Source organism: Centroberyx gerrardi, chromosome 14 (assembly GCF_048128805.1).
Source record: "Centroberyx gerrardi isolate f3 chromosome 14, fCenGer3.hap1.cur.20231027, whole genome shotgun sequence".
NCBI lineage: Eukaryota > Metazoa > Chordata > Actinopteri > Beryciformes > Berycidae > Centroberyx > Centroberyx gerrardi.
In genome coordinates this window covers 25,757,446-25,771,479 of record NC_136010.1, presented here as the reverse complement: position 1 = coordinate 25,771,479, position 14,034 = coordinate 25,757,446, and the positions used below count along the sequence as shown (strand labels likewise).

The following is a 14,034-nucleotide window of genomic DNA, read 5'->3' as shown; positions in this document are numbered from 1 at the left end:
ACAAAAGGAGTACTGTGTTTGTACTTCTACTACTACTAGTACTGCTACTACTACTACTACTACTACTTCTACTAATACTACTAGTACTGCTACTACTGCTACTACTACTAATACTACTAATACTATAGTACTACTGCTACTACTAAGCATAATCTAGATTGATGTCTGCTACCAAAGTACTACACTGCTACTAAACCATGACTACTACTATGACTCCTGCTACACTACAGGACAGTACTACTTCAGTGCAAACAGACTATCATGTTTCTTTGTATCTGACAAACTACATCCTGATGGACAGCTGTGCAGGCGTCAGTATTTCACTCCCATAGATGCTGCTGGGTTTGGATTTTCACCGGATCAACTTTTTCCGTCAGATAGCCCCGGAAAGCAGAAATCGATATGGTAATGACCTGGGGCGATTTCCACCTGCAACAAGCAAAAAAAACTATGTAGTGTTACTTTTTCCTACGATTCCAGACTTTCCAGACACTCTATAGCTAGAGAAAAGGCAGAAGATACTGTCTTACATATTGGGCAGGCTGAGTTTTGACAGGTGGACACGGACTAAGAAGTGTGTGTTTGTGTATCTCATTAGCTTCTGATGGACTACACTGATTGGCCTCTGCCTCGATCAGGATCGGGATGTGCCACAGGGAGGAACGGGGAGCTGCTGTTTTAGCACACAAGCGAGACCCAGTTATGTCAAGAGCGCTCTCGGGGCAGCATGGCACAGTGGGACGGAGGGATGGAGGGAGAGGAGGGGGGTGGCACACATTACACTGTAAAAACTATCTTCACAAGTCATTTCATCCATTCTTAAAATCCCAAGTGGAAATTCTGCCAGTGCAGTGAGAGGATTCCACTTCATTCCAGTGCAAATCAACTCATTTCAAGTGCCATTGATAAGATATTGGTACTTACTTAAAATACTAGAAAAATTCCTGAAAGTGAAACTGCATTGGAATTATTAACCGCTCTATTATCTCACCCCCACCAGCAGAATTTTCACTTGTTTTAACGGAAATAAGATTTAAAGACTCTATATCAGGCTAAATGACTCGCTAAGATGGACAATTTTTTGCAGTGAAGGTTGTGGGACAGAGAGAGAGGAAGGAGCAAGGAGGAGAGAGATAGAGAGAGGAAGAGAGCAAGACAATTATGAGAGAGATGGAGAGATGAAGTTAACGAGAGAGACAGGAAAGCTGATGAGCGAGTCGAGAGGGGGATGAGAGAGAGACGGAGGGCAAAGAACTGAAGACGGCCGAGCAAGCGATCGTTCCAGGAGCTGCTTACAGCTTGTGGTTATGATAGGAGCAGGAAGGGAGTGTGTGTGTGTGTGTGTGTGTGTGTGAGAGAGAGAGAGAGAGAGAGAGCGAGAGAGAGAGAGAGAGAACAGGGAGAAGGCATGTGAGACCGGCGCTGAGGGGAAACTCAAGTACATCATGCTTGTGAAAAATTTAAGATGGCACACACACACGCACGCACGCACACACACACACACACACACAGACACACACACACGACCATGCCAGCAGCAGAAAAGGTGCTTGCCCTGTCTTCCATTCTGACAAGAGGGGCACAGATGCAGGTATGATGAAGGAAGGTGTGTGTGTGTATGTGTGTGTGTGTGTGTGCTTGTGTGTGACAGCCGTCTTCTGTTAGTGTCTTCTAGTTATGAAGTGTCATTTTGCAGAACATATGCCTCACCAGGGATGAAAGTGGAAGGGATACCGTGACATGTTGAAGCTCCTTGTGCCTCACAGTTTCAAAGAGAAACCCTAACAGTGCTAATAAACCAGGCTAGGGGAGCTCGAGTACAAATGTAGACTTTTTTTTGACACGAGTGAAGAAAAATAACAATCATTCAAATCCCATTGAGGATTCTCAGCACTAGCATCATTGTATCTGACTGCTGTTACCTTCTGCTTTAGCTGCTCCTGTCACATTGTGGCAAGTGAGGGCAAATCTTCACCAGCCGAAACTGAAAATAAAAGCTCGCCACGGGCTAACAGGCTTGTGAAAATAATCCACTCTTGCTCCCGAGATGGCAAAATGCTCAGCACGACTGTTACTTGCACGCTCAGCCATATGGCGCCTTTATCATACTTAGCATTTCCCATCTCACGCACCAAAACAATGCTAATTTTCCTCATAATCTAAGGCTGGGATCAAACTTAATTCACCAAATGCGCTCCTCTTTGATAAAAGTTTGTTTCTTTTCTTTTTTTTACCGCTACATTTTTCCATTGCATGTGTGCATTGTGTTGCATGAATCATTTGATTTATGCGTCGTTTTGCCCTGTTTCTTGATAACTCTCCAGGAAGTTTTTAATGATGAAAAGTGAATCATAGATACACAAAAAGACTGTTATTATACAACAACCTGATAACCACATGTTATAAGTTTCATCTCAATATGTTTGTGTGAAACTCCGCTATCTTAAAGGTCCGGTGCAATGATAATTGCATTTTTCAATTTAATGGTATAATTTAACCAAAGGACCTGTTAATGTAAAGTTACCCAAATTATTACAACTGTCAGCATTGTGGAAAATTGACTAACGCCCTTTGAAAATCTCTCTCAAACATTTAGAATTCCAATCTACTTCCTGGTGTAAAGATGTCACCTACACCCTGGTTCTGATTGGTCGACAGTATGCATAGTTAATCAGGTGTCCCATAGTCTGTCAAATAGCCAGACAGCAACTTGCCAAACTAGCCAAAATCTCAGTGCCTCCGTTGTTGCTGGGTGCTGAAGTTCCACTGGATATTTGATCATAAAGATAGAGATATTGTCTGCAGTGGAAGGTTCTGCTCTCACTCAGTCCTACAGGCTTTGTACCATCTAAGCATCGAAAACTGAATAAAATGATGCTTGTTGTGTTAGAAATCAACATGAAACTTATCCTGACTGTGTTGAAATCATCGCACTGGATGTTGAGGAGCATTTCTTCAACAAGACATCTTTCCAGGGGAAACAGTGGCGTTCAGTGTGTGTAGTCTTGACCACACCTTGGCAACGTTGAGCGCTTTTAACCAGAGCCAACTATTGTTAGCTGTTAGCAAAACAGCTTCTGTAGTGGCATGCTGTCACTGGCCAGCTGTCTGCCTGTCAGTCTTTGTTTGTGTGTGTGTGTGTGTGTGTGTGTCACCTGGGGCCGGCCTCCTGTTGTGAGAGCAGCGGTGCGACAAAAGAACGATGATTAATTTCACTCTGAGTAACCTGTCTCGCTGATGTGGCTCTACCAAGCTGCGTGCATGTGTGTGTGTGTGTGTGTGTGTGAGAGAGAGAGAGAGAGCTGTAGACTGTGTAGTCAGCAGGTGTGCTGTGATACTCTGGATGCCCTCCAGTCAGGGTCAGACACACACACACACACACACACACACACACACACACTGAGACCGACTACCCTATAAATCCCATCCTACCAACCCACATTGACACCATTTTCTCTCTCCCTCCCTCCCTCTCTCCCTCTTCCTCTCTCTCTCTCTCTCGCTCTCTCTCTCCCTCTTTCTCTCTCTCCTCTCTCCATAGATCACATCATCTCTCTTTTTAAACGTGTCCCTGGTTCCATATATAAGTTATTTACTTCCTCTCACTAAGCGTCGGTATTGAATTGAAATGTAATTTCAATCTTTATTTTGAAGACAGAAGCCTCCTATCATAGGCATTGACACTGTGTGTGTGTGTGTGTGTGTGTGTGCGTGTGTGTGTGTATTAACAGCCCTTTGTTTTCATGGTCCCTAATGAAATTGGTTTTGGTCTCATCTGTTGAAAGGAGAGGGCCACACACACACGCACACACACACACTTGAATGGTAGATTTCATTAGGGAAATGTCTTTTTTGGTCACTCCCTCCCTCCGTTCCCTCCATCATCAAAGGGACACTTGCACATTTTTGTTTTTAGTTTATTATCCGGCCTCACTGGACATTTTTAACACGGGTTTCAATGGGAAATGCTAACAAGGTTAACTAGCCGTCCCTGTCGTTCTCTCTCTCTCTTTCCTTCCCTCCTCCTCTTCCTCTTCCCTCCCTTCGTCCAGCCATGTAATTAACAAGATGTTTAACAGCCGAGGTTAGACGGGGCACTGCTGTGTCTGGACACACACACACACGCACACACACACGCACAGACAAGTCTCTATGTGGGTGGGTGGCGGAAGAAAGGCTGGAGGCAGAGGAAAGAGGAAAGGAAGGAATCAAGGATAGAGATGAAGAATGACATGAGGAAGTGAAGAAGGGGAGGAGGGGATTGAAGGAGAAGGGATTGTCTGGAGGGTGAGGAAAGAATCGCGGAGGGAATGGAGGAAACAAAAGGAAGAAGAAGGAAGGAAAGAAGGTGAGAAAGGAAGGAGGAAGGAGATGAGGGAAGGAGGGAAGGGAGGAACAACCAAGCAGACGAATGAAGGGAGACTGGAATGAGGGAATGAAACATAGAAGGGCAGAAGAGGGTAATGAATCAATAAATGAATGCCAAAAGGAAGGAAAGGAAGAAAGGGAGGGAGGAAGGAAGCCTTAAAAAGACGTAGGAAGGACGAGAAGCAAGAAGGCGTGAAGGGAGGAAGGTGGAGGGAAGAATTGATAGCTTGCGGTTGTGTTTTCCCAGTTTTCCTGACCCAAAGGTGTGACCGGTGCTTGAACCCAGCATGGTATTAATCACTGCAGCACTCTAGCCAAACCTCATTACTCTCCTCTGTTCGCTTTTATGACCTTATCCTCCTCTACATCCCCCTCCAACACACACACACACACACACACACCTCCAGCCCACCTTCGGGTCCCAGTGAAACGAGGAGTCATTTAATTTCACTATGATTTCATTCACAAGAAATTATCCCTATTAGAGAATGTGTAAGAATGTGAATATTGTAATCATAGGTTTTACTTCACGGACAGGTAGACAGTTATAATGTGCTTTAGCTCTGTTTGAAGAAGAAGAAGGAGAAGAAGAAGAAGAAGAAGAAGAAGAAGAAGAACAGTGCCCTCTCCCTTTGTACCGTAAAGCAATCCAGCCGTTTTCCCGCCAAATCTGACAAGGTGGTAAACAATGTAAAATGTAGTGTAGAGGCCGGTAATGGCTGCTGATCTTCTTGGCTATCGTCTCCTTTATTTATGGTAATTATAGTCATGTGTCAGAATTAATGTGGCAATGATTTAGTGATGTTAAAATGCCACACATAGCACCATGACACACACACTTTTTTCCTCTCTTGTCCTTTCTCCTCCTCTCACACTGTCCCGCTCTACATGAAGAAGCCTTTCAGATGCCTATTTGGCAGCCACTCCAGAGAATGAGATAGTATGGGAGAGAGTATGTGCCTTTGCATGTGTTTCTCTGTGTATGTGAGTGTGTGTACATAAGTATTAATATCTGCGTACACCTCCGTGTGTGTGTGAGGATACAGTGTCCTTGGTTTTATCAGTGTTGGTTGGGTAATGAGCCTCATCCCAGGAGGATAGAGGAGAGAGAGGGATGAAGGGAAAGAAGGGGAAATAACTTGTCCTGTAACAAAAGTTGGAGCTTAGGCTGCAAACGAACCAGGAAGAGTCACCTTTTACTTTTTATCCTGATCCTTCTCTCTCTCGGTGGAGTTGCGTCATTCAAGGTGGCCCAGTGGTTAGAGAGGCCGTCCTAACCGAAAGGTCACAAGTTCGACTCCCACGACGGACGATGCATGTCCTATCAAAGCGTCCTTGAGCAAGATACTGAGTGTGTAGCTGCTCGCTCGATGTACTTCGCCCTGGAAAAGAGCATCGGCTAAATGCCTGAAATATAAATGGAGAATCCAATAATCGTACACAGTGAAGCGTCCTTACTCTGCCAGCTATATGTCATCTTCTATTTCTTGAGAATCCGCGCAATGAGGGAATTGATTGGCCATTTTGGCGAAATATTGTTTGTTTGTATGTTTTGTTTTATGTCTAATTGGTTGGTGGATAGTTTTAACACAAATAGTGGCAGTCCATTCATTGGAGCTGAGCAAGATCAACTGAAATGACATGGAATTGTCTGATTCAAAAGGAGGCAAACTAATCAGTACAAAACCACACTTTAATCACTCTAAATTGCCGGCAACATCAAAGTAGGCACCTAGACAGTCTGACTAGGACCAGTTACAACAGTATATCAGACAGTATACAGACACTGCATTTGCAAAGGAACAAAGTCCACTCTGGCAAACTCTCTCTCCCCGCCTCCTAAATCTCAAAATATGGCCTGGGCTCTTTGGTAATAAGTTCCAGGAAGGGAGACGCTGGATAAATGGAAACATAAAAAAGTTCCAGATGCCTCCGTGTCGCCCCTTTTTCACTTATATGGCTTTGAATTTAGTGAGGGCAGACTTCACAGAGAAGAAGTGAGCTTTATAGGGCGGGTGGGCTACAGCTCACACCTGCAGGTATCTCAACTGATGATCTAGAATTCTTGTAATATAATGCTATACTTTGCTGATCCACATAGGGACATTCTCCTTTCACTCTTCCCCCTCCAAAGACGGTTGGAGACGGGATTCAGTGTCTTGCTCATGGACATTTCAGCTGATAGAATTTTGAAGTTACTGCAAGTGATTACTCCTTTAGTTAGGTTCGTTTGGCCAGGTGAGGACGAAGCCATTTGAACTCTGGTGGCACCAAAAAAACACATCAAGATGCCTGAAAATGCAGGTCTTGGTCCACTTCCAAGAGAACTGAGGTGCGGTTCATTAGGAGTGAAAACATAATCCCAACCAACTACAGGTAAACAACCCCAAAATGCAAGGGTTTATGGGTAGAAGGAGACAGATACAATTCTTCATGCTTGGAAAGCCTAGCATAACAAAATGAAGTCTGGACTGATGCTCATATATAGCTATTTCTTCATGTGTTCTTACCTGGTATGAACACCAGAGAAAAAGAGCGTAGACATCATGCTTCGCTACAAATTTTAAGAAAAGCAAATGAAAAAAACAGAATCATTGGAGGGTTTAAACAAAGTTTCACATCCTTTAGTGCAGCCACTTCCTCAGTTAGGAGGCTGTGTTTGGCTGCAGCAACTTCCAGAGTGCAGAGGTCGGGGAAGGAGAGCGGATACCTGCGGGCTAGCAGACTTAGATGAGAATCTGCAGTCACCTGCTTCAGTCTGCGGGTCCCTCTGTGCCAGCTGACCTGAATCCCACTCCAACTGCCCTCTGCCCCGAGCTGTAGGGCAAAGCACGCTCCCCGGTCCTGTTCCCCTCTTAGACTTCCAAAGTCCTTCTCTCATTAGAAGTGATACGGTGGCCCAGGTCGTTTCCTCTGTGTGTGTGAGTGAGTGAATGTGTGAGTGTGTGCTTGCCTGTGCTTTTGTTGACAGAGAGAGAGATAGAGAGATCATTAGAGCCAGAAATACAAGGGGACAAAAAGGTCACTCTCACTTCACATCAATAAAACTATCTGTGTGTGTGTGTGTGTGTGTGTGTGTGTGTGTGTTCATGTGGGAGGGACATGAGAGGCTGTACTGCTAAAACAAATGACCTTTGGATAATAACAACAGGGATACAACTCCTCTACACACACACACACACACACACACACATACACTTTTCGAAAGTCAGTTTTTTCTGTAATCCACAACTTCTCCGACACAATCTGACTTGCCCTGATGCAGTAAACCCCACCCATCTGCTGCTTCCAAGCAGGTTAAAACAAACGCTGCAAATTATACGCAAGTAGTATTTGCCCCAGATTGTGTTTCTCAAAGAAAGAACTACTCCTTTCTTTTCCATTTCTGCTGTTAACATGGAGGTGATGGGAGGTGATTATCTCACAATTTATCTTCAGTGTAAAAATCTCAAGCTGCTGCTGCCACGTTTTGGAAACTCAGCGTCCCACTGAGCGCCTCCTCAAGGCTGATTTGTCAAAGCGCTCGACTTGCAACCGAAGCCGCTTCCTCCTCTTAAGCAACAAAGAGCACACACAACGGTGACGGCGCCTTTGTTTTAATGAACCGTCTGTTGAGAGATAGATTAAAGGGACTCTGGTAGTGATTTGGCCAAATAATATCCGCGGAGACTAATTGGAAGAAAGGGGAGAGAGGGAGAGAACAGGCAACGGAATAACACAAAAAGTTTCACCAGAAAGTTTTACCAGACTCTAGACTCTTTGTCAGATGGAGGTGAGGGTGGGAACCTAGAGAGAGAGAGAGAGGTAAAGAGGCATAAAGAGAGAGAGAGAGAGAGAGCAGAGTGTGATTCAGTTGGTGGTACAGTGGAGTGATCCTCAGCGCTCTATCATTTAGCCAGCAACAGTAGACACAACACTGTCAGACCAGCAACCATTCATTTAGTATAAAGTGTAGTCCCACCCTGTACAGTGTGGCACTATAACCAGCGGCTTCTCCTCTAAGCTTAAACAACAAACTGAGTGCAAGATGATGAAAATGTCATCCAACTGTCAATCAAGTTTTAAGCAAACTTTTGAAATGTTGAAATGTTTGAATCCATAGAAAGATGGAAAGAGTGTTTCAAGAATTGATTAGTATTGGGCAAGTTATTGTTCTTTAGTGTCGGCTAATGTCGGCCATATTTCATGCTGTCTGAAGACCAAAACAAAGACATTCACTTGGCAATATTCTAATACACCAACTAATGTCCATGCAACCAAGATAGGGGCTTTATACATAGGAGAGACAAAACGCTATTCTGCAAACGCTTTTTTGTGACATTGAGGAAACTTCAGCAAAGTTTGCCATTTCCATTCAGCCTTTGTAATGGGATGTATCATAATTTGCATGAAAATACTTGGACGGAAAGCCAGCTAATGTGAAGATCAGTGGTAAAAGAAAGGCATGACTGCTTCTTCCTCAAAGCAAAGATATCGTTTGTGTCCCAAGAGCTTTGCACACTGAGATAATCTAATCAACTTTGGTGTGTTTTTCAATTTTCCCATCTGTTCGTTGTTCATGTGGTGATTTTCCAGATATTCCAGCTTTGGCCGGGCTACTTTTTTCTTTCGTTATCGGCTGCATAAAGCAAGAAACCACTGGATTGCACTGATGGCTTTGCCTTGTCCCTCTGTCCTCTTCCAGATCCTGGTGAACTCCATTACCCAGCCTGCCTTGCTGTATGAGAACGTGGTGGTGAGCGATGGGAGTCCCATTCTGAGAGATCTGCTCTTCAGCCCGGATCATCAGTACCTCTATGCCCTCACTGATAAACAGGTACGAGACACACACACATACACACACACACAAAATAGAATGATCTAGAGCGGGGCAAAGTTAGCAATGTACCCCATAATACCTCCTGGAGTTGCCGTTGACAACCCCTAGGAAATGATGACTGAATATCAATAGCCATTTTTCTGTCTGGTGATTTTAGGGACGGCTCTGGTTATGCGTGACAGCCTCTGCCGTACAAATACACACACACACACACACACACACACACACACGTCTCCATTTAACCTCTGAGAATGGATAGAGCGAATGTTAGAAAAGGAGAGCAGCAGATGAAGAGAAAAGAAAGTGAGATGAGTAGAAAGGGCAGTAGAACCATAAAAAAAGATGATGAAAGATAGAAAGCATAAATAAAACAAAAACTGGGGCAGGACAGCAGTCAAGCTAATAAAAACATATATACATAAACATGTTTGCTTGATAAGCAGTATTGCACACACACACACACACACACACACACAGTCATGAGTGCTAATTAATATCATGAATATTAACATGTCCCACATATAGGATGTAGCACCATACCAGGGGAAACAGTATACGCTCTCTGTCTCTGTGCATATGGATTTGAGTGTGACAGCTTTATTTATTACAGCAGGAGGTACAGCAGCAACAGCATGAGCTATGAGGATCTTAACTGTAACTGAAATCCTGTTGGTTGCAATTGTTGATGACATCATGCCTGTACATTGCCTCAAAATCGTTGCATCATTTCACTGCTATATGGTCAAAACCACAATTACTGGGAAAGATATTGCAAAAGAATATAATTTTTTACAAGGTTTCCATGGGTTATGAAATTTCTGGAATATCAGGGAATTTCAGGGAATTTTTATGACTTTTTTCACCCATTCAGTACATTCTTTTAGCCCAACTGTAGTAGAAACATGACTGTTCACCCCTTTAGAAAAACATTTACAAACCAGGAAGGAAAAAAAAAATACTTGGGTTATGGAAGTGTTCCCACTTCGTCATGGAAAGTCATGGAAAAGTCATGGATTTTTACATTGGGAACCCTGTTTTTGGCAGTCTTACATACCTGTTTGTGGTTTGAAACACTGGGAGACTATGGGTGTGTCTCCCATTGAAAGTCCATCTGTCTCATGTTGTTATGTAGTAGAGATGGGACGATATATCGAAATTCAATATATCGCAATACAAAAATGTGACAACACTGCTTCACTCAGCCATGGTAGAGTAAAAAAGAATTACAGGTACTGCTGTCTTGAAATGACGTTATCCCATAAGGGGTCCCATAAGTTCAGACGCTCCCACTCCCTCTTTTCCCCTCTTCCTCTTCTTTTTTTTTTTGCCTCCACCACTCTCTTATCTCATAACGGCTAATGACCACGATGCGATAACCTTCAACGAGACTTCCCCCCCCGTACGTAGACAGTAAGCTGCTGTGTAATTTACCAGCGATTAGACATAATTGACTTCCATGTGTCTGAATGAGCGCGGAGGGGAAGTGCAGTGTAATTGATACAAATGGAAGGCATCGGTGTTGATGTGACAGGGGAAATAAGGCCCTTCGATCAGCGATAGCGGTACAGGAAGAGAGGCTGGATGTACTGTACGGGGGGAGATATATATATACTCGCACAGACAGGGTACACACACACACACACTTATCTAACACTGGTACACATGAGCCGCATCTTGGTCGGCCTTCAGAGTCGCCCTTCACGTTTCTTTTTCTTTCCTTTTTTAACAAATAATTTGATAATTTCATTGAAGATCAATAGGACACAAGGTATGAGGAAAGTGAGATTTACATTTTACATTTTAGGCATTGACACTGTTTTCTAGAGAAGTGAATGCAACAGTAGACTACACTTCAATCACCAACATTACATAGAGTCAAATAACATTCAACTCCTAGATCACCAGCATTATAAGGAACCTCCAGTAAGAAGGTCAAAGGTCACAACTGTAGCACTTTGACAAAATTGCTTTTAGAGAAGTGCTAGAAAAAGTCTGAGGAGAGCAGTAGAAGGCAGTTTTGGGGGTGGATTTGACTGTCTATATGTGCAGGTAGAGAGTAAGAGTATAAGTATTAAGTAATAATATGAATTACAATAATAATAGCAGTGTTTTATCTGTTTTAGCCAGCAGTGGCCAGCAGCTTCAGAGCTGGATAGCAGGTCAGTGTCGCGGTGTGTTTGCAGAGCGCTCGCAGACCTTTCCTTTTAACTCCTGTCATCTGCATTAAAGATGACTGCCATCACCACCAGAAAGTCTTTGTCAATTATTAAAGCCGGTGTTTCATTATTGATGAGCATTAAGGGCCCACTGATATGTCCCCTACATGTCTGTGTGTGTTAGTGCGATGGCTGTACAGGGATGTCTCCTGACAGGAGGGAGGCCTCGTAGAAACCTCTCATACACAACGCCGCCTTCTTCTTCTTCTTCGCAGCAATGATCTGAGGTTGTACTGCTACATTTCCTGGTACAGATGTACTGGAAGTCCCGCTGAAGAAATCCTTGCACTGTGTTTGCTCCACCATGGAGATGAATTGTGCATTTTTTTTCCAGCTTTCAGACGATGCATGAACTGGAATCCAGTTGTTCCAGACTTGTTGGGTACACCAAGTCCTAACTCTATATTTGAGTAAGACTACTTTACAATAATGGGAGATGTATGATGATGGACCTCTATGATGGCTACCATTGTGTGAGCCATTCAGGCGTAGATTGTGACACCCTTTTTTTCTCTCTTCTTCACCCTCCCCGCCTGTCTTTCAGTCTGTGTAATTTTGTTTCGGTGAAAATCTGAATCCAAATCACCTTCATTGACAGAGTGGGAATGCCCATCTCTTCGGGAAAGCAGATAATGGTGTTTCACCTCCAGAGCTTCAACACCGACCAAATTCACACACAGAGAGAGAGAGAGAGAGAGAGAGAGAGAGAGAGACAGAGAGGTGGTGAGAGGAGAGGAGGTGGGAAAATATAATTGGTTCGCAGCATACGCTCCCCTTCATTCCTTTCTCCTACTTCTTGGCTCATCTTTTCGGCTCCCTTTCTCTCTCTCTATCTCTCTATCGGGCTTGAGGAGTAACTGCTCACCCAGAAATAGGTTTAGACAGCATAGAATGGACAGAACTAGGATCTCCCAAACATGAACTTGTGTTCCAGACAGCAGTGGAGCAGAGTGTGTGCCGAGCCTCCCCAGCCTACTGATGAGCAGTTGAGCACATCGTCCTAGCCGGCGGCTGTCTAGACTATAGATAATGTATCATGGTTTAAGGTCGCTGGCCAAGCCTGCGGGTGTATGAACTTCTTTTTTTTTTTTTTTGAGCCAAAAGAGAAAATCCAAAGCATCCAAAAGGCAAAATTAGCCACTTTCCACCAGATTCACACAGAAATTAAAATTTCAAGCTCATTCCCATTAAAGGCCATGCTTCAGAGCTGACCTTTTCTGTCACAGGTAATTGTTGAATCCCCTGGATGCTGACAGTCCTCATACTAATGCTTTCAGTTTTGATATCATAATCACACCGTTCAGATTAGTCCGCTAATTGGAATTCTAATTGGACTCGTCCAATTAGACAGACAGAAAGACAGCCGGACAAATAGATGATTAGTACGATAAATATTCAGCTAGCAAAGTGTTTTCTGCTAAGTTACAGAGAGCTATAGAGGCTAGTTAGTTGCATCACAAATTTCCTAATTTTCTCGAATGGAGAATTGGCTGTGCGCAAATATGCCTAAATATACATCTATCATGAAGAAAAAGAGCTAAAAAGACCTAGCTAAAAAGCTTGTTGTGGTGTGGCTGTAGATCCATTCAGTAACGTTCTCAGTAAAAGTGAATAGTGTGATAAGGTGGATTTGTTTCCAAATGTAGTTACTGTGACACAGTAAACTGTCTTGTCTTTAGCTCTAGTCTCTACTCCAAAACACTCTGAGTTGTAGCTTGAGAAGAGTCAGCTCAGTTAACCTGAACAAACTGTTAGCTAGCTAACTAGCCAGCAGGCTCATTTAGCAAAGTAACGCTAGCGCTAACTCACGATTTTTAGATATTTTAACAAGAAGACATGGTTAGCTGACCAGATACTGTGATTAGCTAGCTAACAAGCTGACATTATCTAAACACAAAATTTATCAGTGTATCAGTGATGAAATGAAACTGCACAGAAATTTAACTGTCTCTTCAATTCTGTTGAGACGGCAAAATTGTACTTCCAATATGGCCACCAGAGGGCATTAAGCCACCTGAAAGCCCTCTACACAACTAGTCTGTCTATGTACTGTTTTCAGTACATCATTTTCAGAAGCGAGGTATACAATCGCCCTATTTGTCCTCTTGCTTCTCCTCCTCTTCTCCCCGTCTTCATCCCTCCATTCGTCTCTCCTCATTGGATAATAGAAATGCCAAGTGATGAGAGCTCAAACATCAAAAAGCCCATTTCCCAACTTGACAGAGCAATTTACCTTTTCCCATATTCACTCACACACATAATTAAAAGTTGTGGATCGGACTGCAGCGTATGGGCTGCATATCTGTGTAGCAATAGTGACACGCACACACACACACACACACACAGTGCAATAACATAAAACTGTCTGATTCACTGTGAGAGGAGAGTTTTCGATTAGCGAGCGTTGGATTTATACATGGTTCTCTGTGCGTCTCTGATACACACACACACGCACCTCCACTGCGTCTCTCTATTCTCTCTCTCTCACACACACTCTGTCTCTCTCTCCGTATCTTCGTCTCTCAGTCTTTCTGTCTTTCTCTCTCTCTCTCTCTCTGCTGTTTCAGTAAAGACAGTGAGATCATGTCATTTTGGCGCTCGCGCATTTCATCATTGCCATCATCTCCTTGT

At 43.5% G+C, this 14,034-nt stretch overlaps 1 protein-coding gene across 1 annotated transcript in view; it reads left to right on the top strand.

Annotated features, from left to right (window-relative positions):
• The window catches only part of LOC139923166 (plexin-A1-like), a 207,235-nt gene that overhangs the window by 75,944 nt on the left and 117,257 nt on the right, over nucleotides 1-14,034 (top strand). Inside the window, exon 3 of the mRNA XM_071913885.2 lies at nucleotides 9,053-9,184. Coding sequence (XP_071769986.1) covers nucleotides 9,053-9,184 — 132 coding nt within the window. The remainder of the gene's footprint in view (nucleotides 1-9,052; nucleotides 9,185-14,034) is intronic.